The sequence below is a fragment of the Xiphophorus hellerii genome, chromosome 13, assembly GCF_003331165.1.
Source record: "Xiphophorus hellerii strain 12219 chromosome 13, Xiphophorus_hellerii-4.1, whole genome shotgun sequence".
In the NCBI taxonomy this organism is placed as follows: domain Eukaryota; kingdom Metazoa; phylum Chordata; class Actinopteri; order Cyprinodontiformes; family Poeciliidae; genus Xiphophorus; species Xiphophorus hellerii.
In genome coordinates this window covers 28,205,371-28,233,265 of record NC_045684.1, presented here as the reverse complement: position 1 = coordinate 28,233,265, position 27,895 = coordinate 28,205,371, and the positions used below count along the sequence as shown (strand labels likewise).

The window sequence follows — 27,895 nt, the reverse complement described above, 5'->3', positions numbered from 1 at the left end:
CTATTCAGACTAAAACTAATGATTTGCTAAAATTTTATATTTTAGTTTTTAAGGAAAGATTAAATTTGTTTCCATGTAGCTACAATATAATAATTAAAATGAACATAAATAAATGGCTATGTAATATATAGTTATGTTTGCATAGAATTTGTAGATTAAACAAGCTTCTTTTTATTTGAGTTACTGGAAAAACTTTATAATGATATTCTGTCATCCATCAGAACAATTCACTTTTTTCCCACTTGCTTTTATTTTGAAGTATCCTCCTCCTCGTGTCCGCGCTTTGAGCGCGCTCATCTTCAAGCTCTTCTCCGTTGCTAAGCGCGCGGCTGAGCTCTCGAGAGTCAGTCAGTCTCCGCCGCCTCTTCCAGCGCGCGCAGGCCTATCGGAGAAGGCTTTGAGCCGCGGTGATGTGCGGTACCGGACGGACTCGCTGACACGGCGCACTTTCTCATCGCTCCCTCGCTCTATCTCTCACGCCGAAGATGGTGGCAGTCGGCTAATTCCAACTTCGGACTGTTTTGTTTTTCCTTCCGCGAAGCGCACTTCATCGGTGAGTGTTTCTGTCTCGCGCACGTATACGCTGTCACCTGTTCTGCTCCACAGGTAGGACAAGCTGGTCTCAGCCAGAGACCCAGCTGCTGCATTAAATGACAGAGCCGCTTTTACCGAGGAGTCAGTAAAGCGACTTGACCTGCACATAAAGTATCGTCTTTATTTGAAACTAACCGATAACAGAAGCTTTAACAAGAACTTCTTATTTGGTCAACATGTCCGTCGTTATTAGTTGCAGGTGTGTATTGAAACGTGAACTCCAGCGGCTAACCTGTCACCTTCGTATGAGCTGCTACTGTGTGCATCAGCTGTTCCCATTCAAATGCCACCTGGCGCCCAGCAGTGAGCCCTGGGGCAGTAGGATTATCCGCTTTGGTTTATTTAAATGTATGCTGACCGTGACCTTCATCACACACTGAAAAAAGAAATTATGCCAGAATTCATTTTTTGTATTTTTTTTCACGCATCTCATGTAAAAGAGCTGCGTCTGGGTAGTCATTTCCAACTTGCACCATGTTGAGTCAAACTGACCGCTTTTATGTCAGGTCATAACCTCGTGTGTCTTCATGTCCTCATCCCTGGCTCAGCATGCATGCTCCCTGCTAAGAGCCGCAAACAAGCCTGAATCTTTCTGCTTTGGTGAATGTGGAGCTAAAAATATTCCCTTCCAAATTTTACACCCAGTCAGGCTGTCTGCCTTTGTCTTGTCTCCTCGTCTGAGCTGCTTAGCAGATCATGAGTTGTGCAATGCCAGGTGTAGAGAAATGAACTCTGGGTGGGTCTCTTCGTATTCAGTTTAGCTCCAGGGCAGTTGCTTTAATTTTGTGCTATGAGGATTTAATTGATTCTGCTTAAGGGTGAATGTCAAAAGCAAAACAAAGTAAACAACAGTCTTTATTTATAGTCTTAGTTCAGTGGCAATGCTTAGTTGCCTTTTGCCTGCTCATTATATTTGCTGGCATCACAAATGGCGGAAGTTTAAATTCCGCCATTTAAACTTCCGCGGAAGTTTATAATTTCTTATGAAATCATAAGAGATCTTATATCTCTTATGAAATCCAGTTTCATACAAGATATGAAACTGGATTTTAGAAACATCACAGTTCTTATGGTAGCCCAGAAGTGTCAAAAAATGCAAAAGCTACAACACAACAGCAAAAGATCATAACTAAATATATGCTAAAATATAAGTTTTGTTAAAATTGAAGTTTAGCTAACAAGTTTCTCACAACTATTGTTATGGGATAAATTCTCATCTCCCTTCTGTGCAAGTGTTCAGAGAATTTAAGCTTCCTGAAAATGTTTTTCTACTTCAGGAATAAACCTGCAGATTCAGCAGATCTCCTTCTGTCTGCTCTTTAGTGGTGACCTCCTTTTATGTATTCTTGTACGTCTAAATTGGAGTTGGCTGCAACTTGTAGCAGCAGATCAAAGCTTTACCTTGATCCGCCTGGAAGACTTCTCCAGCTTTTGCTTTCTTTGCCAAACTATATTTTCTATATCAAAGATAATCAGAGTAAATACAAAATGCAGCTTTCAATTATGACTTAAATTATTAAGGGGAAAATGCCATTCAAAGCAAGTAAGATGAATCCCTTGTTGAACCAGGAATTATCCTTGAGTCACTTTAACAGTTGGCAAAAACGGCTTAACAAAAAATGTAAATTTTAAGTTGTAACACGTTTCACGTTTCTTTTCAAACTTTTCCATCTCTCCTCCTCCTTCAGCTCTGTACACCAGTGTGCCTGACCTTGTACGCTATTTCTACTGGGTTGAACGGGCAGCTAAATGACTAGCTTGAGCACTGTTGCCACCTAGTGTTTGGAGGCATGTTTATTGTTCAAGCATAAATAAAGACACTAATATGAAAAAATACTCCTGCCTCTGTCAAATAGAAGAATTCATCCACAGCAACATGTAAGTTCAATCACTATTTATTGGAAACAATTGATATTAGTTTTTACATTTTCTTAAATATTAAATTGTGACAAAATAGCACAAAAAAAAAAGTCTATGTAAGTAAGTAAAGTGAACCAGGATGTTTTCCCACCTGAGGTAGACTCTGTTAGATAGGGGACCAAAATTGCAACATTTGTTCTCTTTCACACTGAACTGCATCAAACAAACAAACAAACAAACAAACAAGCCTCCTCGCCTGTGGTGGCGCTACACCAAGAACCATTGAAGAAAAAGACATGAAAACCTCTGAGGAACTTCCCTCCTCACCAAATAGAAACAAAGATGGAGTGGCATCAGATTTTTGTGGATTTTTCTTCTTATCTTTGGTAAAAGACCAAGAGCATTTCTCCCTCTAGTACTGGACTAGCACGTTTGTGTTGATTGTATTTACCCAGAATCAGAGTTCAATTGTGCATTCACTCCTCCCCAAATGAACCGGACTTTTTAGACAGATGAACTTGAGTTCGATTAAAGCAGATTACACAGGGCTGGTGTGAATGCACCCTTAATGCACTTGAAATAAGACAAAACAAACTTACATGTAACTTTTTAGCATGCTATAGGAGATTGGCTTAAGCCAGTAATTCTTGAATATTCACATAAAGTACCGTTTTCATTTTCTGACTCTTTTTACTCGTGGGAAAAACGACTTGTTTTTTATATTTAATTTTGGTTTTTAAAGGATTTCTTGCAGTGTAACTATTTGAGCACTTCTTTGGTCTCTAACCTCTGGGAATGCTGGGATCCTCTGCATTTTTGCTTATATAGCTCCTTTTACGATTAGATTAAACAAAAAATAATTAAATGTGAAGAATTAAATAAAAACAATACAATAAAAATATTTAAGAACTGTACCATCTTCAGGTGCCTTTTTAAATGATTAAAAATTGAAGACAACAAAAAAGCAAAAAAAAAAAAGTGCTCCAAATACTGTTCTACACCTGAATGAACAAACAAGCTGCTGTAAATAGAAGCTGGCACACAGAGAACCACAGAAACAGGGAAGAAGTGATGATAAATGTTTATGGTCAGTCAGGTTTATGGTCCCGTCCAGATCCAGGTTAATATTTGGTTTTACAGATGGATGCCTCGTCAGCCACACAGCCCGCTGTCTGCTGTCACTCTGGGTGAATCGTGTGGCTTCCTCTCACCCTGCATCCTGCTCTTTCTGAGAAATCAGACCACATATCACCATGCGTTACCACAGATGAGGACTGACAGAACCATGGCCTCACCTTGCATGAACCTCCCCAGCAGCACAAGCCAGAGAGCGACTGGTTGCTCAGCTGTTTTTCGTCCAGCACCTCACCAGTCCCTTTCATACGGTCTGTACGTACAAAGGCTTAAGGTTGCCGCTGTTGTCAGCGCTCTATCTGTAGATGTACTTCTATCCTGCTTGGCTTTTGTTCTGGTTTAGCAGCTTATCTTCATCCGCTGTCTCACAGTTTCTCATTATGGAGCACAGAAGACCAGATAAAGTGTATAAATAGTTCTTCATATCTGAGCAGGATATGCTCTAGATGTGGTTGACTAATTGAACGTCAGAGACTGATATAAACTGTTGATCATTGATCATTGTGACGTGTGGGGAAATCATCTAGATTTGTTTATAGCTAATTCACTTTTCATACGGTAGTTGTGAGGGAGATTTCCCATGGCTTTGTTTATGGTGATATTTTCATATCTTTGTGTTGCCATAAACACATGATGGAGTTACTACAGTAAGTTACTGGTAAAAACCATCTCCTTGTTCTACAATCTGCTTTGTCCAGAGGGTCTGGACCCTCAGCTATTGAGAAGCAATTGCTTTCTGGAGGCGTGGCCTCTGTTGAAATTTTAAATTTTAACCAATTAAATTTAAAAATTTTAATTTTAAAACTTTAGCATTGCTAAAGTTTGGCCGTGACGTATGTGATTTGCCATACGTCTTATAAGAAGCTTACAGGTGAGGCTTACTTCTGGTAAAAGCAGAAACTGCCTGCGCTGTAAACAACCGTCTTCCACTGCGAAGTGCCGAGGCGAATGAGACAACTGTTAATGCTAATTCAATATTTGGAAGCGTGACGTTAATGAGTCAAAGAAAATATAGAACAGATCAATAAATTTAAATGCAAACTAATTTTGGCCAACAGAAACAGTCTGAAATCGGCTACTGACTACTAAGTGTAAATAAAATACTTAAGTACACAAATACAATATACTGCTGTGGTTCAGCAGGACATTAGTTGTACAAGATGCTAAAAAGTGATTCCTCCTCATGTTTTCTTAAGAACTCAAACATCATGTGGAAAACTAAGAATCTTGTTTTAAAATACAAGGAAATCATAAAGAATAATGCTCAACACCAATGTCATAACACATAAGTTACATAAAAATCCTGCAAAAAGTAAAAGCCTGTTCTCCTGTTTCCTACATCTCAGTGGCCCTGAACCTTGCACCAAGCTTCTAGATATTTATTTACTTTTTGGGAAGACGTCTGTGTTTCAGAAAGTTTTTCTTACTGTGGCTGATCAGCTTATATCGTCTGTGTTGAGACTGTGGAGCAGCTGACCAGCTTCTCCCTTGTTTTAATGGCAGTTGGCAAACAGCTATAGGAAGCATCACCACATAGCGCCTCGCGCTGCACAGGTCAGGCTCAGCTAAATGATGTCTTCATTTGATTAAGGAATATACATTTTTTCACCATTGTCTAGAGATCCAAAGTCAGCCTTCTATTACCTGAAGAACATTTCTAGGATTAGAGGAGTAAAGCCTCAGCAAGATCTAGAGAAACTCATCCATGCATTTATCTTCAGTTGCATTGATTATTGCAACAGCGTCTTCACAGGTCTGACTACAAAAATCAATCCTCCAGCTGCAGCAGATCCAGAATGCTGCTGCTCACGTTCTCACTAAAACCAGGAAGAACATAACACCAGTTTTAAAGTCCTTACACTGGCTCCCTGCAGCTCAAAGAATAAACTTAAAAATACTGTTAGTTTATAAATCACTGATAGGTTTAGCACCACAATACATTAAAGATCTGCTGCTGTTGTATCAACCTTCCAGACCTCTCAGGTCGTCTGGTTTTGGTTCTGCTCTGCATCAGCACCAAAGACGCAGCATTCAGCTTCTATGCACCACAAATCTGGAACAAACCTCCAGAAAACTGCGAAACACTGAGTTCCTTTAAATCTACAGTAGACTAAAGTCCAGCTGTTTAAGGTTGATTTTGAAACCAAATCATGAAACAATCAATAATCTGATGTGCAAAATGTAATGTTGTTGACTATGTGTTCTATGACTTTGTATTTTTGTGTTTTTAATGATGTAAAGCACTTTGAAATGCCTTGTTGCCGAAAGGTGCTATACAAATAAAATTTGATTGATCCACCGTTATTACTGTAAGCAAGACAATATGTCACACCCCTAATATGTGTATATCTATTCTACACATATAGATATAGATGTACATCTTAGTGCTAATCAGATTAATCACACTCCAACGCTGTGATTATTGATAATTAATTACAATGCTTAATTTTGTAAGCTTGAAATGTAAAGAATTAAACATTTAAAACAATGTTTAAGAAAATATTTCATTATCTCAAGTGAAACATCTCACCTGTTTTCCAGGTTTTCATATTCAGGAAGGCTTAAATTGTGTTTCCAATTTTAAAATTTGAATTATATGTGCTTTGGTGGAAGGATAATTCATCATTGCAATAGGCTACATACCTTCTTGGGTTTATTCAAACGTCCATCGCTGTGTTTTTCAAAGTAAAATTTGACACTGAGCTCACCACTCTGACTCGCTCGTGTTTTTACTCCCGTTTGTGATGCTGCATTCTTGACTGCAGTACCAGACTGTGTACCATTCTGCGTTGAACTATGTAACCCTCCACGAGAGACAGGCTATTAGATCAAAATATTTAATGTGATTAATCCGTAATGTAATATTACTTTTTTGATTAATTGCATGCATTATCATCAAATCACTTCTGAAGGTGATAAAAGTGAGCTTTTAATTACAAGTCAGAGCTGAAACAGAAAAGACAACACGAGGGTGTTTTTATTTAGAATGATGCAACAATGACCTGACATGAATTCATGCTACTTTTGCTACTTTGATGAAGGAACAGTCTAGTCTAGTCTGAGCTTTAAGTGCTTTTTTGTTATTTGACCATATTGATAAGTGACTTATAAGAATGTAGGCCAAAGCTTCTGCTTCTGTAAAGCCCATTGCCCTTTCATTGTGACCTTTTTTCGCTGGCTGCCATTTGGCTACAGCTGCTTTTATCTTTCCGCCATTAAAATGTGCCAGTCCATTCTTTCCCCACTTGGCTCTGAGAGGCATGAAAGACAGAATGTGTTACACAGAGATGCAGAGGAGGACAATAATAGCAACAGAGGACACCTTTTTCCTCTAAGAAATTGTGTTAGACTGTTCCGACCCTGACCTTTCCATGCCTGTTTTCCCAGCAGCTCAACTTGACGACAGTCAGTGTGGTTTCTTTGTCACACAATAGGCTGTCCGACCCCTCCACCACTCTCCAGTGAAAAGATTGGGGTTTGTCAAAGTCGACAATTCTGCCGCCTGCTTCCACATACTGATTAGATGGAAAGGAATAGTAGGTGACGAGAGTTTTTTGGGGGGGGGTTGACAAAGGCAATGGTTTGTTGTTCCACCATGTAAAGGACTCATTCTGCTGATTGGTAGGTGGAGAGGTCGGAAGAGGGGCACTTGCTGTTCAAACTGCATTGGAGCAGGTATTATCAAGCTAAAGGGGTTTATTCAAGGTAAACCGCTGCGGCTCTTTGAAAACTGTTGGACATCATCTGTTAGAAATCCAAATAATTTCACTCTTATTCCTTGTTAATGTAGATATGTCAAAATTACATAAAGAAGAGTGCTTTTTGAGGATATGTGGTAGGTGGGGTTGGTGCCTACAAGAGCTGGGTGATATGGCTGAGAAACAATACAATTTCCTGACAGTCTGTATTGAAAATCATTGATTTGTTTTTTTTGTTTTAAATATCCAAAATACCAAACTGGTAACATGACTGTTCCTCCTTTATCCACAATTTCTTCTAAATTTGTTGTACTCATTTTTTCTTTTCACTCCACCCTGATCTTTTATTCACTTTTAAGCAGTTATGGGAAAAAACATGAAGCCGCTCCTACATACTCGCGCATACTGAGTCTACTCTATGCACCATGCATAATCTGCCGGCGGTTGAGATTTCATATTGAAGCGTACAACTTGCCTATATTTCTTGTGAAATTCTTCATTTCCCACAATGATAATGTATACTAGCAAGTTTGATGAGCTAGTTTGGTGTGTAGTTTGTTTATGCTGCACCAGGACAGCCACTGCTCACCTGGTGGAAGAGACAGAACACTTCAAAGTGAAAACTGTTTCCAGTCAAGTAGTTTCCTGTGCGAGGCAGTGCATCACTGAGTATGCGTTGGCTGTCGTAAAAATGTATCTCTGGGACGTATCTGGCAGACGTTCACACTGAGTCTGCCTCGAGTGCATGCAGACCTTCGTGTATTAAAGTACACCTGAATATGTTGGGGGCAACCTGAAACTGCTACAGCACATTACTCAACAGGTTGTTGCTAGCTAGACACAACCTGAGATGTCTGTGAGGTTTAAAGTCTGTCCTCTGCCTACATCCCCCAGAATGCCATGCAGTTCTGAATTGAAGTTCAGTGAAAATATCAAAACTCTATCAGACGTATTTTCTATTGATGTGGTTCATGTGTCTATCACGATAAATATTATCACTTTATTGTTGAGTCGTAGCTCAACACAGAGACAGAAGGCCAACAACAATAGCACTCATTCTATTGTATAGATATTAAGGTATAGATATTAATAGTTTCTTTTTTAACCCTCTAAGTCCTAGACATAGTGGTGACGATCCAGCCAAATTTGTAGTACCGTAACTCCACCCCACTTTGCGCAATCTGAAAAATGTCAACGGTTTCTGAAAGGGGAGACAACGTGCTTTCCAGCCAATATCAAGTTATTACGATAATTCCACCCCCGCTGTCGCAGAGATTGAAATTAAACTGAGGGGCATTCTTTTTATAGACGGTAATTTGCAAAAATAACTTGTTAGATATTTAAAGTTCCAGTTGTTATGGATATATGGGCAAATATATTTACTCACAGAACATTTCAAGAACTGAAATGTTCTTGAAATTTCAGTTCTTGAAACTTGAAAATTATTTTAATAAGCAAAATAATGTATTGCTTATTAAAATAAGCAAAAAATATCCAGGTGTAGATTTTAAATTTAGGACATAATGGGTTAATAAATTTTTGACATTCCTGTGCTTGCTTTGCCTATTACTCAAACGTTTTCTAATGCTTCCTGTCCAGAAGGTTTGCAGTCAGAAAACCCACCAATCTCAGGACATTGTTAGGCCACTAGCTTGAGTGTGAGCTGCACAACTGTAAAAGGCAAGCGGCAAGTTTTGGTTTTTTAATTAGGGTGGTGGAAAGTTGATCTTTCATTTTTAATAACTTGGAGCTGGTCACAAAAGATGAATCATAAAATAATCTAAGGAATAAATGTAGGAATGCTTGATATGTTGGTGTTAGCATCTGTACCAAACAATGTCACATATTCTAAAAAAAATAATAATAAAAAAAATCATAGTAAGCTCTTAAGCAGAATTGGTCCAATATTAACTGATATTTATTTTGATCTTGTGCTGATTTTGTTTCTGGAGAGACAGAAGGTGGGCTGGCCATGTGGTGTTTGTTTGGTCATGGGACAGAAGCATCATCAACTGTATCAGCGTTTTTTTCAGAGCTCAAAGAGTAGGGTACCATCTACAACATAATGTACTAATGTCATATAGTAAGTATTGGTAATTGTTCATGGCAACAATAATAACACCAGATATGGTCCAAATTTTCACATTTGTGCCTCTCTATTGAAAATTCAGGCAATGAGCTCAGACGCTACTACAAATACAAAGTATTTGATCTTCATGTCGATGTAGCCTTTTTCATATTTTACTGAAATTTTCTAAGCACCTATTTTTATTACTATGTAAACTCAATCACAGGAGAGCTGATAATACTATATCAAAAAGATAAAGAACAAAGAAAATACTTTTAACAGTTTAAACCAGATGTTTACATACACCTGTTTTCCCTTCCCTATGTGAAATGAAATGAGACCAATCTTCTCTTGTTTCTGGTTGGCTGGAATCACCAAGATCATTTCCGTTTGCTAAAAACCTCAGTAATAAAAGTGAGAATATGTCAGAGATTTATTTATCATTAATGTCTTCAGAATTAGAAGCTCACATACATTTCATCAGCGAGGAAGAAATTCAGGAAGCTTTCTTGCACTTCTTGTTTTATCCCACATCACACACTCATAAATTAAGCCCAAGACCTCGACTTCTGCTGACGAAGACTGGGAGCGTGTGTGTGTGTGTGTGTGTGTCCTCACAGAATCAACTGTGTGTCAGCCGTTGCCCCATTTGCCCCCACTGTGGTCGGTGTGTGCCAGAGGCCCATTTGTGGCAGCCAGCGTGCCGGGGCGGCACGTGCAGCAGGATCTCTGTCGACACCATGGTCTACTTCGCAGAGCGCCTGGGGTACAGGACGGCCTTGGCCGCGCTTGTCCAAACAAACAGCTTACGTGCTGAAATATGGATGTGACGGAGGCGCACATTATGCTGCCATTATCAACCATGCATTAGCAGATTTCTGCTCAGGGTCTCGCCGCTGCTACAAGGATCCTGTGATAGAAAACCTAAGAAAGCTGATAATTTAGCTTGGACTGAAAGGCATTGCTGCAACACTTTCTTTGTTTTATTTTTATCTTGCTTTTTAACAGCAGATGTGTTCAGGAAGAGAGGAGGAGGAGATGTCACCTTGGACTGAACAACGGGATCAACAGCGTGTACGCTGCATTAGCTATTCACTTCACAGGTGTTGCTGCTGACAGATGAAGCTAACTGAGGTCAGGACGCTCAACCTGTGGTCAGGAAGCGCAGATTATAAAAAAAAAAAAAAAACATGACCTGTCATTATCCTGTGATCAACAATTCATTCTAGTTTCACTTTTAATTGTCATGCTAAGTTAACATAATTGTAAATTGATTACTGACTAAAACAGTAAGTTACAATTTAGCAAACATTTACTGAAGTCTCATATTTGAGTGCAGGATCCCGTGTGAGCAGAAAGATCTGACTTATATCATTTCACTTCTTGGTCTTTTAGGGATTTTGAAATGAAAGCTCCAGACTAAATGGTTGATGGCAGATATGAAGAACAATGGAGGACTGTGTATACATTGTTTTATGATATTTCCTTTATATTTTTCCACTGAGCTGACATCTAGCACTGTTATTTGTTTAGCTTCTGTATTTTGTGTTGCGATACCAAACACATAAAACAAACTCTGTTTACAGAAAGATTGATCATTTCAACTTTTATGATTTTCAGTGTGTGTGTTAAGCAACCTTGGCTGATTCACTGCCCACAGCAAAGGCTGAGCTCTCTGCCAGCAGCTAAAAAAAAAGACTCAGGAATCTAAAAAATGTACTACTCAACATTTTTTCTCCTTCTTGTTTGTTTTACATGGAGTTTAAACAGATTAATGTTACCTAGTTCACACCATTAAAACCAATTTAATTTACAGTGACAGTTGGGCCATGTGAACTAGAATTCAGAATTGATCCATTCTGTTTTAACACCTCAGTTCATAATGTTGTCACTCGCATAATGTAAAGACATCTGTGATTTTATTTCGGCTGTATTTAATGCTACAATAGTCAGAGAGCAAAGTTGAGCTGACATCGCTCTAAAACAGGCTTTAAGTGAGTTTTGTCCTGAACATGCCTGCTTCAAATGGAAATGATTTTCCAGAGCAGTATTTGTGTTTGTGGCGCTATGAATCCTGTGCCATGCTCTCACATACAGTTACATAAAAATCAAGTAATAGTTTTTTTAATCATAATTTTTTATAACTATCACAATAGTACCGCAAAATATCGCAATAAAATTTTAAATCCATATTGTCCTCCCCCTCTCCCCCACCTAGTTTGACCTGAGGACCACACACTCGTTTTTATGCTTGATTCAGATAATAGTTTCACTGCTCTGAAGCAATCATAGTATGAAATATGTTTGACCCAAGTAAAGTCTAGAACCTCATGCACTATACGCAACAGGAGCACATCATAAGTTACACGACAGGAGCTGATGTCACACAAAATATATTTTGTTTCCTTATGTTTACATTCAAATTGTAAAAAGTGTTTTTAGACACACCGACATACTGTATGTAGCAACAAATCACTTACATTAAGGTTGCTTTTAAATCTGTTTACCTTGCATGTAGCTGTAAATATTCACAGAAAATACATACTTATGAATTATATATTATTTCTTTTTGTTAAATTAATTCTGGATCCAGAATCAAGTGAAGATAAGTTGTGGTTATGTTTCAGTTGCCTTTTAGGGAAATAGGACACTGTGTAGTCTGTGTCACAGATAACTAGGACCATAAGTTGCTCACAATGTTTGCTGACAAAGGAACACCAACTGGTGTAAAACTGCAACACTCGGTAGTCTCAGTTCCCAAATTCTTGAAAAACGTGTTTAAAAAGAAGAGATTATGTAATACAATGTTTTATACCCATTTTTAGAGTGCTCTTTGGGCATTAGTGTCTTCATTAGCAGTCGGTCTAAATACAATTCAAGGAATTTTAGGATTAGATTTTATCCGTGTCGCAGAGTAAAAGTCCAAAGCTCTATGAAGAAGTTTTAGATTCAGTGTAGAAATCTTGTTTTGCAAAGTCAGTGCAGCTTCCTGAAACAAATGAGGCTTCTTTGTCTTTCTTCTGTGAAACATAGCTGCAAAGTTCCACACACTGATCAAACTCAACAGGTAGTGATTGGTATTAAAGGCCACCATCCATATTTGCTTTTCCACTCTCTAATTAGACTAAGTAATCAATACCCCACAAGCAGGGAATTTTGTGGGACGGGTCTCTAATTTTCCCGTTTGACCTTTACCAGGCAGGAGCAGTATCTGTGAAGTCATTTATAACCTGAGCTCATTTAGAACATGATGCTATAAAAAAAGAGCCATACATTTCCGAACAACGTGTGTTGCTGCTTGTCCTGTCCTGTTCTGTCTTGCTCTTGCTGGGGCTGCTGCCAGTGCTGCTCACCTGCCATTCTTTCCAGCTTCCTGTTGAGTGTGCTAATTGCTGTGAACAGCTGAGTGCTCTGTTGTTTGGATTTGACCCTCATGAAAAGCTGCTCAATCTGTTTTGCATTTGATGGCATTTGGCTGTTTGTGTGCCTCTTCTAGTTTAATGATTTGTTATTATCGCATATTAAATTCATTACAGTGAGGGGCAGCTAGCTTTTAGGCTTTAATGGAGGTTAATAATAATAGGAAAAACTTATTAGGATTAATAATTAGCAGCTTTGCATGCTATTTTTGTCTTTCTTAAGTTTTAGAAGTTTGATCTTGTTTTGTTTTGCAACAGGAATTCTGAATGACCTGTTGGAGTACTTGTAGACTCGGTACTAGGTTTGATTTGGAAACAAAATTACATTTTGTTCCATTTCCAGCTGCTGTGGTTCTCTTTTTCACTGCACTGTCAAAGCAACTAAACCCTTTGAAAAACCTGTTCACCTCCTGCCCTGTGGGGGCGCTGCGCCAAGAACCACAACAGAAAACAACACAAAAGAGCAACTTCTTGTTTTACAAAATATAAACAAATGGATTGGCATCAGATTTTAGCAGTTGTTGGATTTCTCTTTTGTCTTTGGTAAATGACCACACATTTGTTTTGGTTGTAATTACCCAGAATGCCCGGCACTTCTTCTCTTCCTGCTTAATTACTCGTGTCTCCTATTTATTTGGATGATTATGACTCAAAACTATGAAAATCCAATATTCAGTTTTTCATAAAGAGAAAATTTAAATTTTTGTTATGGCTGTACGATATTAGAATCTAGGCAGTAATATTCCGCCTAAAAGAATTTTAGAAATACATTCCAGCCATTGGAATATATTGTTGACAAATATATTCTAATTGTTGGAATATATTTGTCAGCAGTTACTACATTCCAATTCTTGAGTACAAAAATATTTTACAAACTGATACTGGGATATCCACATTGTATTCCTACAGAATACCGAAATAAACCCCAACTTTTTCAGTACAGAAACATCAATCTACTCAGAAGTATATGTGTGGACTATGCAGCACATGCATGGAATACCTGGTCAGGTCTCCATTTCTACCACGCATTCTCCTTCCACTCAACTTTCCATTGAGAAGCTTGTTAATAGCCAACTTCTTTAGTAACTGTTTCCGACTTGCTTTCTCTGTAGAGAGTGTCAATTTGTTTTAATTACAACTTTTGCTTTTTAAACTGATGTACAGTATTGTAAGAAGATGTCTTGTGTATCTACTGTTGTCCCAAATCATTCTTTTCTAGTTAATACTTAGCTCCTGCAAATGTCTTTTCCTGTTGAGTCGTATAATAGCGGTGATTATGTTGTCTGGAGCCAATCTTGAGCCGGCAGACCTTGAAATGTCTCTCTGAAAACATTTATCCCCCAGAAGCCAAAGAATCTAGAAGGTTTGGATGTTACTCTGGCTTCTCAAACATTAAAGGAGGAGAAAAGGCTGTGATCGCTCCCTCTCATTAGATCAGACTCGCCTCTGTTCCTCCATCACACTTTACAGAGAGAAAAAAAGATTTTTCCATTTCCTTTTTAACTAGTCACTAATGTCTTAGTTGAACTTCACCTTCCCACACATATGCAGGACCCTCTGGTCTTTTTTTTCTTATATTTCTCATTCGTCCACTGCATACATTACATGCCTTTTTGTCATGCATCCTACATCAGTTATGTTTTGAACTGATTTTAATAACCATAACACAATTCCTTGAGATAATCAGGTTTGTCTGTGTTGCTCCTATATTTTACTGCCGACCTCTTTCTCCCCAGACATGAAATGACTGTCTCTAAGAAAGACTACCACTGCAAGCTGAGGAAATAACAATATAAATGCCACAGAAAATAGTCTTCTTCCAATGTTGGCTCCCCTCCTCCACTATTTAACTGTCTTTGTACCAACGGTGCCGTTTCCATGGCAGCTAGAGCATGTTGAGCTTTAGGATAACAGTGAAAAAAGTGGGGAGAAGGATGGGGAGTGATCACTGGCTAAGAGGGACTAAAAATAGTGAAGCACCTAATCCAGGGCATTATTTATTCATCTGAAACTTCTCACGTCTGTGTAAACATTTCTTGTGCAGTTCCCTGTCGAGCTAGCTGCCAGTCTTCCAGCCTCAGCCCCCTCGGTCTTAGCGGCTAACGCCCCGGCTACAGGACGGCCGTTAGCCGCCCTCATGGTTGTCTTCAGCAACACGGAGACAAGACATCGCCAAAAGTCACCGTTTTGGTCAGAGATGAGTAACTGTTACCAGACAAAGTTTTTGATTCATAGGAGAATGCATGCGCCGTAGAGTTAAGTGACTCCTTAAATGCAGGAAAAAACTGAGCCAGTCTAATTTGAGCGTCGCAGGGAACAGTAGCCTCAGTGGTCTGGAACTATCACTCCGTGGGTGTTAGATTGATGAGCAGCAGAAGAGAGGTCAGCCTCGGGCAGCAGGCAGAGCTGGGCTGTTTGATTCCTGGAACTGATAGCTAACATTGCTCCTGGTTTCTCACAGCTGCAGCTAATTAGCAGAACCACGGACCAGTAAGGATTTCATATTCAAGAAGAGACTGAGGGATGTCAAAATATCAAAGTGGTTATACATTATGCAAGACATTTTTCTTACCCGCTTGGTAAATTAACATTAATTTGAAAATAAAAAAATAGAGTATCATCTGCAGTCAGAGTCTCTTTCAAAGCTGCAGCAATACAGACTGCTACAGAAGATCTTTCCTCCCCACAGCCATCATCTACTGTAACTGTTAGAAGAATCTTGAATTGATGAGTTACAGCAACATTTCACTTCCCCTTAAAAATAAAGTATTTTTAAACCGAATTGAGCTGAAAATGCAATTTAAAAAAAAGTTACTTAGAATGAAGCGTTGCAAAACACAATATGTAACCAATCAGATAACTTATTTATTTAGTTAGGTTTTTTTTTAATATGTAAAAATGTGAACAGTATTATACAGAAAGATGGAAAATAAAATAACACATACATACACATATGCATTTTAAGTTTTTACACATATTCAAGGGGTGAGCTGAAGTATAACTAATGATGTCCCGCCCCTAACTAATGATATAATTACTTTATTCTGCTTCCAATGTCAAAAGTCCCATGCAAGTTATGATTCCTGTTGCTCTTTTACAACACCATTAACATGTGTACCATTTATATCTCATGCAATAATAATCAAATGCTATGGAGTAATAGAAATAATGATAGCTACACCAATAATGATGATCATTTTAGTCTACTATTCATTTCTAGCCATATTTTTATGCTGGGATTTGAACCATTTCATGGCTGGACATTCCTTTGAGCTCCACATTCAAAGCTTCACCCCACAAACAGAAACACAGAAATTGTTTCTTGTTTTTCTGATACAAACTTTCTGATAGTTTGTGTTTGATGTTGATGTACAAGATATCATCTTGAATTTTAAAAAAATGTTCAAACATGTGTCATAGTTACATCGCAACAGATTTAAAAAAATACAACAATTCTGCTCTAAAGACCGGAGACTTGACTTGGACTCATAATCTGAGGCTTTAGTCATATATAAAATCTTCATTTCTTGTAATCTGGAGTGAAAGGAAGCTGGTATGTGAGGCGCAGACTGCAGTCTGACAGCTGCATATTTTCCTGTGAAAGCTTTAGTTACTAGCCTAGTAAATTAGAACAATTATTGGTAATGATTTATAACAATATATTAATGTTGATAGTGATCATGCAGATGTCTTTGCAACTGTATTATACCAGTTTAGTTTCAGTGTAAACGAAACTTGACATTCTCCCACTGCTAAGCTAGCTGTTTCAGTACAAATTCACTTTCAGCCTATCACAGTAAAAGCACTTCCTGTTATGTTCATGCTGAAAATTGACATTACTCACCACACTGTATATCACTCATAGTGTCATTTAATTAATTAATTTTTTATTATTTTTATAAATATGTTTACCGTTTAGACTTGTCAACAAACATTCTTATTATCCTGTCACAATATTATCTGCCTTGTGTTTTTTGGGGATATAAAGATCCCTGAAAGCAGTTTTACCTCTACCTTCTTGCAGCAGAGCTTTAAAACATGGAATTCTGTCTTCCATGGCTTTTGCCATTGAGAAATGTAGTAACTATGGCTGGGTGATAAAACGATAACGATATCCATCGCGATATCTATCGCTGATCAATATCAGCCTCTCACAGCCCGCTAAGAAATGTTGGTGGCATCAACTGACTCGCTCACTCTTTGGTTACCTAGCAACGAGTTGTTGTGGAACAAGAGTAGCAGTTCCATGTAGCCCCCAACATACTGGGGTGTCCTTCACTCCTCGGAGGTCCGCGGGTTCTTGAGGCGGGCTCAATGCAGACCCAAAATGGACATCCGGACAAGTCTGAAGAAAGGTAAATCTTTACCTGGCACAGGAAACGGCAATCACTGCGAACTGTTTTGTATGCAACACTGAGCTGATAATGTTGAGAATCAGCACAACCAGTCACAAGAACACGCAGCGTGACTGCTGCTCTCTGTTCAGAACTAACAGGTGAGCGGCGGCTGCCCGGGTTCAGAAGAAACAGGACTGGTTGCCTAGCTCCTCAAACTAGCTAATATCCATTTGGATTGTGGGAAATGAAGGATTTTGTCAAGAGAAATATTGGCAATCAGTACACTCCACAATCTCAGCCGTCCACAGACAGTTTGAGGTCCACAGAATAGAGGCAGTCTGTCTGAGTATGTGGGAACAGTTTCATGATTTGCTACCGTGCCCCATAACTAGACATGTACCAATCCAATATTAATATCTATATTGGTCCTGATACTGAATTCCAGTCTGCATATGGGTGATAATGTTCTAGATCCATAAGAGCAGATCTATTCAAACTAATTCTATGCCTTGTGCTGTGAGTTATGTCATGCTTTATTATGTATTTTATATTGGCTCTTTTACTCTTAATTGCACTGACTGAACAAATGAACGTTGTGTTGTTTTTATATGTTTGACCAAGCTATTGGTGCATTTACATGTGCTGTACTGCTGCAGAGTTATCAGGTAATTTTGTAATTCAGTACATTTATGTCTGTTTTAGGAAAAAAACAACTGTTTTAAGTCATTTCAGCTGTTTTTCTGTATCGGATGGGTATTGGACAATACTAATCTTCAGGTAACGGTATCAGAAGTGAAAAAAGGGGATGGGTGCATTCATACTTATAAATGCTTAAAAATAAAAACGATTGTGGTGGCATAAAAGGAGAGGAAAACCCCAGAGGAGCTGGTTTGACTGTCATAAAATATAAACCATTTTTGGTAATGTATTTATTCGCTGATTATATAAATTTAATGTTAAATTTAATCAAAATAACAATAGCTGTTGACGTGTGTGCAGAGCATCATAAGCAAGCAAAGTCATAAAAACACAGAGCGACTCTAACTGAGAGTCCAGTCCTATCGTTCAGGATAAAGAGCCGTTCAAAAGAGCCAGACTGTAATCTGAAGATGATGACAAATACAACGTGTTAGATGATGGGGGTTTTAGCCCCAAGAAAGCTGGATGTGAATAATTATTTTATTTTAGGTGTTTAAAAATACAGGATGCAGTTAGTCAGCATAACTTGTCACTCTGTTAAACTCATGTACAATAGTACTACTTTCAAAATCCTGAATAAATACAAATATTGTCATAATTAATTTAGTGGCTGTAAAAACCAAATTACTGCTATGCTAACTGATTTGGAACATGGATTTTGCAGCCCTTTGTCTTGGTTTATTCTTAAACATAGCACTGTTTCTTCTGCAATCACTCGAGGAGATGAGACTGAAGAAAACATGTAATTTATTCTGACATGATGACTGATTGTATAATGGAGATGACATTTTCCAGGATCCTGCTGCATGTATCTGATTAACAGCTAGTTAAATCCACCAAAGTCCGTTAAGAAGCAACAACATGTAGCTTCTGCATTTGATTTTGATACTGATCACAGATTATTGATCAACCCAGATACAAATCAGTTTGTTTTTTTCTTTATCAACCAGTGATAACTGGTAATTCCCCGATCAAATACTGACCACAGTAACTTTGGATTAGGCACTTGCTGATATACAGTTTCTGTCTAATACTTCATTGAAACCTGGTTTATGTTCATCACTGAGAGCAGTAACTTGGGGTGTGATACAATAACATACTACATGTCATTAGCATTATATTATATGTAGGCCTCTAGAGTAAACTCATCCATGATCTTGCTCTTCGGGTCATGACTCAAAGCTAATGACCATAGCTGAGGGTAGGAAAGTAGATCCACTGTTAAATCGAGAAAAAACTTCGCCTTTTGACTCTACTCTCTCTTCACCACAACAGAACGGTACAGCTCCTGCTTCACTGCAGACGCTGCTCCAATCTACCTATTGATCTACCGCTCCATTTGCCTTCATTCATGAACAAGAACTTAAGATCCGTAAATTCCTGCACTTGAGGTAGGACGTCTTCCCTGACCTGGAGAAGGTGCTCTACCCTTTTCCAACTCAAGCCCATGTCCTCGTATTTGGAGGCACTGATCCTCATCAGTTCACACTGAGCTATGAACCGCTCCAGTGAAAGTTGTAGATCACAACATGATGAAGCCAACAGAACCAAATCATCAGCAAAGAGCAGAGACACAATCCTGAGGCCACCAAAATGGATTCCCTCAACACTTTGGCTGTGCCTAGAATTTTTTTATGGACACAATCGGTGACTAAGGGTAACCTTGGTGGAGTCTAAATCTCACTTTAAACAAGCCAAACTTACAATGTGGACCAAGTTCTGACACCGCTCATACAAGGCCCTAACAGCCCTGATATTATATACTGATATGAATATTACTTGAAAATAATTCCACTGGTGTTATTGTATTTTTCAACAATTTTAAGGACATAATAGAGTTGTTTTCATAATTAAAAACATTCATGTCTGAAACTGCCTCTAAACAAACTATTTTGTACTTTAATGTGTTTTAAGGCTTTTTGTGGCTGTTTGCAGAAAAAAACAATATTAAATGCTAGATTGATGGAAAACAAATATTGTTAGTGGTCAGTCATGTTCTTATGGAAAACACAGACCCAATAGATAAATAGAAAAATGTTCACACACAGCTTATAATTCAGTTTCATTCTATGTACAATTGTATGTGATTTTGATTGAATTGGCCTCACAATTACTGATATTCATCTGACTGGGAGTGGAGACATAAATTCTCAGACTTTACCCCAACAACAGGCATAAAGATTAGAGCTTTTATGTCTTTGCACCTTTTCAGGTGAACCAATATAATATTTGTGAAGAAGAGGACAAAAAATATCTTAAATTTTCCTTCTCTAAGACAATACCAGTGAAGTAAGATGTCTTGTATTGTATTCCTGTTTTATCAGTCCCGTTCTGTCCTCTTTGTTAGGGGAGATGTGCTCATGCTGGAAACTTGGATGAAGTTTGGCGTTCCTCAGATCTCCAGACAGCAAAAGCGACAAGATGTTAGGGTTGGGTGCTGAATGCAGAAGATATACAGCTCTAAGCGTCGTTCTTTTTGAAGTTGCTGTTATCTTTTCTGTGCCCTGTGGGTGAAGTTGAAATCTTTGATTCTCTGTCAGTGAAAGTGTAAACAGAGAAAAGTTTGCCTGGTCTGGGTCTTGAGAGATACAGCAAAGCGTCTGCTGCAAGTTGAGAGCACTAGGCTCATTCGGTGTCGTTGGTTTCTGAAGCAGTACTTCTAACATTTAATGGGTTTGGGGGAGTATGCAAAAGACTTCCTCTGTTTTACTAATTGTAGTTGGCCTCAATCCCAGTTGCACTGCTTGGTACCTTAAACCTCATGCTAAACCTTTCCATTTCAAAATGGCCGCTACTGTAGGAATCCTGAGTAGCGGTCACCTAGCCAACCAAAGGCCTCTCAGTATTGTGGCTTTCATTACCAGATTACCACATTTCCAATTAAATGAAGCCACAGAGGATGGTGGTCAGGTCTAAATCTTGATTATAATCATGACTATTGCTACTTTTGTCTATTTCTATACAATTAAGAAATACTAAGTGTCACAGAATATTTGTTCACATTAAAACAGTTGATCTTTTGTAAGACACTCTTAAACTCCAGCAATGGAAAGCTTTCAGTGCACTACATCGTTGCGTAACATACCTGCAGCCTAGTCGTGTCACTGGGATAGGAAGGACTTTGTAGTATGTGGGTCAATTTATTTGACAAGATAATCCCCTCTAACCTGTTGTTGGATTACAATCTAAAATAAACCTGTTCACATGATAGGTCAGTGCCTGTTTAATGTTTAATCCTCCAGCTTAATGAAAGTTACCAGATGTTCTCATTAGAGCAAGACCGGCAGTGGTTTTCCCAAGGCTTATGCTGCTAAATATAACAGGCTTGAGGCCGCTAAGATGGTACTGTTGTTCAGTTTCTATGGCAACAGTTTACAGCAGGATAAACAGTTGACCTGTCGACCATAGCTGCATTTTTAAAGTCTTAAAGTTGAACAGTAGCAAAAGAATCCGTCACATTGCAGATTTTGGGCAGCACAGCCGACCCAAGGAATTGCAGGGCTAGGGACTAGAGCCACCAGTGAACAGCTAAAGTTCACAAATGCTAATAGGTGAGGTCCACTGTACCAGCTTTTTTTTGCATGGCCTTGATGGTTGATACCAGCCAAAGTCACCTTTAAGAGACCTACTGGTGTTTTTCACCTGTAGGCAATCAGTTTGATGAGCCAGCCTGACTAAAGCTGGAGAAATGGATTCAACTCAATTTCACACCCTTTTACCCAGCAGAAAGAGCAGATTCAGCATTTGAGTTGATAGGGAAATTTGAAATAACATTAATTCCCTAGACACCCACAGCACTCTACTACTGATGGACCTAAAATAGACGAGTAGTCAGAGACTGGAGAGCACTTCATTCCAGACCTGAATGGAGTGGTAATCAAGGAGAGGGCATGGCCTCTGTATGTCTCTGTTAACTCATGTTGTTGAGTAACCGAGATTGTTATGGCCCACATATTAACTGGATTTCCAACAAAATGGAGCTAATTTATTAATCAGCGTTTCAGCAAATGAGAGAAGAGACAAACATGCATTTATTTTGGAGCCAAAAGTTAAGATTAGAAATAAACTCGAGCATACTCTGTATTCTGTTGGCTTTGAATTGTCAGCAGATGAACCAATGCCTACATTTCTTGTGACAAATTCCTTCATTTCCCACAATCGTAATGGATGCCAGTTTATTGAGCTAGTTGGGACCCTTGCCCCGTTTCTTCTCCACCATCGCAGCAACTGCACACATATCAGCTCTGCACAGAGATGTGACTGGTTGTGGAACATGAAACTGCTGCTGCGCATGTTACACAACAAGCTGTTGTGCTACATTGTACATGCTAGCTAACCAAAGAGTGAGTGAATTAGTTGATACCACCAACCTACCTTAGCTGGTCATAAGGTGTTGAGCCTTTCCTCAGCCTACACCTCCCAGAATGCCATGCGCTTCTGGACTCCAGTGAAATTATCTGAATTTTATCAGACATATTTTCTACTAATATTGGACAAAAACAGCCACAGTTGTGGTGGTAATGTGACAAATTGTGAAAAACTTTAACAACATTTTTTTATAAGGCAGTTTGCATGTTTTTGGGCTGTAAGAGAAAACTCGAACACCCAGAGAAAAATTGAACACAGCCGGGTTATTATACATTTCACATAGTGTTCATTTGTTTTAGAAGTAAAATGAGTTTTTCTCACAGAATGATGTAGTTATTTAAACACAAGCGACGCAACAAAAGACAGTGATGGGAGAAGTGAAAAGTGTGATAGCAGAAAACGGATTTGAGTCATGTGTTTACCTGCCAGTGGTCCTTTTTTCCGTATTGTTGCCATAGCAACAGCAGATTCTTGTGTTTGTGTGTGCTCCTCTGGGCTCCAGTGTGAGCGTGTTTGAGACAGGGGATGTAATTCTGCCTGTCACCAGAGCCGACTCCTCAACTGCTGGTTGCCAAGAGACCAGACAGACACATCCTCCGCCTCTTCAATGAGAAACCCTTTTTCTCTAGATTCCTAAAACCTCAAACATACTAGGATTTTATTTATTTTCGGGCAAATTTCTACATGAATACGTCTATTTGAATCTCATGAATATGGACCATGTCAGTCCTTAAGACATGAAAGAAATGAGCTCTGCTAGCTAGATCATGTAAAATGTTTTTTAAATAAACTTTTTACAGTCGTATTAATCCTTAGGTGTTTTTGTTTTGACATTGCATAACTATAGGAACATGATAGACAGGCTTATTTAATCTTTCCCACCGTGTCAGCCTGTTATAGCTCAGGCTAAAGTGAATGTTATAATTATTAAACACAGTTGGCTCTTATACTGTTAATAGAGAACTACTGGTCTAGCTGCTGATGCTCATTGGTTAAGCAAAGCTAACAAGGCCATTTGTGCTATGAAAGAGTTGAGTCCAAAATTATTAAGAGCTCTGACAGATTTTGGATTTTTGTTGATGCAAGACGTTTGTCTTTGATACAGGTGTGTATCAAAATATGATAAAATATGCAACATGTTCTTTTTAAAAAAAAATCTGATTTTATTTACATTTTATTCAAAATGTTTTGCCCAAAATTATTTATAACATTCTCAACAATCAACTATATTATAATAACAGAATCACCTTATGTGTGTTTCCATTAGTAATATGAGGAATTATCTTTGAGACTGGAACACCAGCTTGCCATCACCCTAATCTTTAGCTCCCTCCACAGATTCATCACATTCACATTGGGATTGTATCTGGCCTACTTCAAAATAATACGAACGAGTCAGAAGAAGCAACTTTAGATTTCAGTTAAAAGATTTTTTGAAACATAAATCTGGCAGACGTGTGGATACTGTTGTTTAATTTACATCAATATATATTACAGGTTTGGACAGTGCCTGTCAGACGCTATAGTGAGGTGCACTTGCAGGCGCCATTACTATGCATTCTGTTGCAAAAATGGTTGTAGCACTGTTAATTTTTAGCCCATAATTTAAAACTGAGAAAATTGTGGATGTTTCGATATGTGAAATACATGTTCTTCTACCTACACATAAATCTATAAACAGTTTGGTTTCTGTCACTTCTGTTAAGATGCAAGAGAAGACTAAACAAATTTCACCTTTGTATTAGGCAATTAATTAAATTTTACAAAACTGTCGCTGTAGGAGCCACAGTTTTAATGTACTTTATTAGTCTACAGGCTAATAAAGTATTTTCCACATTTGTTACTACAGAAGGTGGAAAGTACAGAATAAGAGCAACAGAAATGCAAAACAAGAGAATAAAATCTTTAATTATTTAACGTGCAGATAGTTCATAATTTTGCATCTGAAAACTGTTCTTGTAATTTATTAATAATTTAGCTTTTACTTTGTAACAAAACAGTGCTGCTTGCTTTTCAAATGCTGTGGTGTAACATTGCACTGTGTTTCTTTTTCTCCTACAGTGAGCCTGTGATGACGGAGGTGGAGCCTGTACTGGACTTTGCCTCCTCGGGGCGCTCTGGGAGGAGAAATGCTCTTCCGGACATCCTGGGATCTCCAGCAGGCGTGAACCCCGGCGACCTGCCTCTGAAACTGGCCGAGCTCTCTCTCGAAGGTTTAAGAACTTTCTTTTGTTTTCCAGGTTTATTTTTCTTCAATTAAACTGTAAAATGTTCTGCAGATTTTGAAAAATGTTTGGTTTTAATAATCTCCTCCTATCGAATCCCAATAGGAAACCAAAACCTATGATTATATGAGTCAGTTCCCTCCATAAAGTCAGACACTTTTCTTGTCTTTTGCACCAAACAAATACATGTGGAAACAGTCTGATTCTAACAGCACTTTCAAGAGTTCAGTCACACTTCCTATCGCTAAATGTCACTCATTGTACTTTATCTCCTCATTTTCATCCCACTTAAAATCTGTTGTCTTTGTGAGCCTTAATTTCCCAAAATTAAGAGAAACACACTGAACTATTTTTAATTAGGGACAGCACCGCAAGGCATTTGAGCTTAGCACACCCTAATGACTGGCACCGGTCCTGTATACCTTTATATTACTATACCTGCTTATTGGTGATACAACTGATACATTAGAATAGACGATCACATATAAACGCCCATGATGTCATGTACTCTTCGGACCTTTGGAAGAGAAACAGGCCCACAGCATCATAACTGCACCACCATACCTTACAGTGACCGTGAGGTCATTTTCTACTCATCTTCTGTTTTAAGACACCAGGAGTGTTTATTAGAGAAAAACTCTTAATTCTCAACTGGCTAAAGAACGTATTACTCCAGGGTGGTGTGTAGAAAGTGTCTGATGGTTGCTATGGAGATTTAAAGACCCCCCAAGATACCAATCTTGGCTGTAGGTTTGGAGTCTCCCTGCTCTCTGTGTGTGGTGACAAAATAAACCTGGACACTTCTCCAGCCCAGGGGTGAGTGGCTAACCGTAGTGGGAAATGGGTCGTGTCATATTTATACCCCAGGAAAACAGAAACTCTCTAATTATAAGTTCCTAGTAACCCTGATCAGTTCAATAAAGTCAGAGAATTATTTCCATTAAATTGATTTCCTGAGAGCTACTAGCTGTCTAGCTACCATTAACTTTGGTAAGATGGCTATTTCTTGTCATGTATTATTAACAGTGCTCATTTTAATGTACACGTTAACACTGGAATTTGTCAGGTATCTGTTTTTGCTCGTAAAGTCCAGTTTTCACTGTGTTCTTAGATGGCCCGGGAGGAGCTCAGTCACCCACGGCGGAGGAGACCCCCGCGCCACCGGAGGGCTCGGAGGAGAAAAACGGATCGTAGACGCTTGTTCATTAACCTCCCTGAGGACGATGCAGAGGTCAGCTGAGCAGAGCGAGGCGAGGGGCGACCCGTGGAAGAACGAGCGACGATCCGCGGAGAGTTTGCCTGCGTTGCGGCGCAGCAGAACCACAGGGGGGGAGGGAGACGGAGGGACTCCCGAGAGGACTAACGCCCGCAGCGTTGTGCTGGTTAAGACTTCGCACTATCTGAAAAGGTTCAGATGACACTCAGCTGGTGTTTATGTGTTCAATGGTGACTCATACAGACCGCTGAGAACACAACCCGGAGAATCAAAGGGACAGTAAAAGATTGCACACTGTACAGGACTATTTTTATATGATTTATTTAAAACTAAGGAACTTGTTGCTGTAATTTCTCCTGATTTGCTGATTTTGTTTTTGTCATGCTGTGTGTTTTTCCAGCTTTCACAGGATTTGGAGTTTGACAGATTTGAAGCTTTTTCACCCATTTGAGCACAACCTGATGGTAACTAACCAGAGTGAACTAAGGAACTGTTTTGGTTGTTTCTCACAGATATGCTGTAAAGTTTAGGGTATTTTCACACCTAATAGTCCTGTAGACTTGGTTTGATTGGGGACCGAAACTGCAACATTTGTTTCATTTTTAGCTGCTGTACTTCTCTTTCATACAGCACTGTGTAAAACCAATCAATTACATTGAAAAACCTGTTCCCCTTCTCGCCTGTGAGGGCGCTGCACCAAGAACAACTGAAGGAAATGACACAAAACCCTCTGAGTGCAGCTTCCTTCTTGAGGAAATATAAACATAAATGGAGTGGCCAGAACGCTGATGCCAGATCGCTAGAATCTGATGCCAGATTCTAGCAATTGTGGAATTTCTTTTTTGTCTTTGTAAAAGACTACGAGCCATTTCTCCTGTTAGCGCTACACTCATGCGTTTCTTTTGGTTGTGTTTACCCAAAATGCCCTGCACTGTAGTCCACTTCCAGTCTCTGGTCCGCTTGGTGTTTGCACCAGCATTCGCTTCAACCGAACCCAGACCAAGGTTTTTATAGGCGGACCAGAGTTCACTTTTTAGTTTGGTTGTACATTCACACATCCCCAACCGATGATTAAAGAGGACCGAACATTTCTGGTGTGAATGCACCCTAAATGGGGATAATCTGCTGTATGTATTCAAATCTGAAGCTGGGCTGCAATTGTACAGTTTCTACCTGTTTGACTGTTTCAAGTCAGAAACAATTTAGCTGACCATGCAATGAGGCGTGAGTGCTTTGGGGGGGGAAAATCCAGCATGGTTCCACATCTTGAGACATTCCTCTAGAGAACAGTGTTCTACTGCCACTGATGCCCCAAACTCTTTTATAACACTGCTCATATAATAGTTATTTCAAATTTCTTCAGAATTTTGATGAAGGCTGCTGAATTTTCCAAATGTATAAAAGTTTGTGCCTAGCGGCAACTTCGTTGTAAAGTACTGTTATCTAATGACTTTGGGCTACTGATATTTCCTCAGATTTAATTGGCGGTCCATGTTTACTACTGTGGGACACGTGGACCTGTTCTGTGTTAGCTGTTTCTTCTCCCGACTCCAGCATATGCCCGCTGCAAACAATGCGTTTACCCCGCAGGGAGAGCGCCGGCCGTCTGCCTCTCCAACCAGAGGAAAGTCTGTTCGCGGTTATCAACACTTGAGCGCGAGCTGTGAATTGGCCGCGGGACTGAGCGCCACAGACAGACACGCAGTCCCGCCTCGTCAGCCAGCAGCTAGGCTACTGTATATAAACCGAACTGTAGTGTAATGTGTCATACGTCGCTGCGTGTGTGCTTAGCAGACCTTACCCACAAAGAAACGCTGTTGTGTAATTGTGTCTATTGAGGCATGTGTTACCGGTGGCTGTGTGTGTGTGTGTGTGTGTCTGAGTGGACGTTATCTCACCAATGCAACAAGTTCCCATTCAGATTCTGAGTTCCCACTGAGATGGTTTCCACTGGAACCGTCTCAAGGAATCAGACTTGTATGTTCGGTGGTGCATATGTCTGACTTTGCTGGACTGAATCCATAATGTTGATTCTCTCTGGTGGTGAAAATTGCCATAATAAACCCACAGGTTTTATGTATTCCTTTGTGTGTGTCACATCATTTCTCTGGTGGGATTTTGTTTTTTCTTTCTTCAATCTAATGCTTCAGTTATTGAAATTTTATACAATCAGGGAAAGTCCTCCAGATCTCTCTCCAACTTCTAGGTTTTCTCAGTAGACTTGTAGATACTTTAGAGTTAACCACAAATAGGCCTGTCACGATAGCAAATTTTGCT

At 39.1% G+C, this 27,895-nt stretch overlaps 1 protein-coding gene across 2 annotated transcripts; it reads left to right on the top strand.

Annotated features, from left to right (window-relative positions):
- The first annotated feature begins 323 nt into the window (after positions 1-323).
- pkib (protein kinase (cAMP-dependent, catalytic) inhibitor beta) lies at positions 324-26,388 on the top strand. Of its 2 annotated transcripts, XM_032581689.1 has the most exons (4): positions 324-553; positions 10,363-10,488; positions 24,239-24,390; positions 25,514-26,388. In XM_032581689.1, exons 3-4 carry the CDS (start codon positions 24,249-24,251, stop codon positions 25,594-25,596), a joined length of 225 nt encoding a protein of 74 aa, XP_032437580.1. In that variant the 5' UTR covers positions 324-553; positions 10,363-10,488; positions 24,239-24,248; the 3' UTR covers positions 25,597-26,388. The 2 variants fall into 2 exon arrangements, with proteins under 2 accessions (XP_032437580.1, XP_032437579.1); XM_032581688.1 differs by lacking the exon at positions 10,363-10,488 and having other exon boundaries at positions 326-553.
- Positions 26,389-27,895: the final 1,507 nt, after the last annotated feature.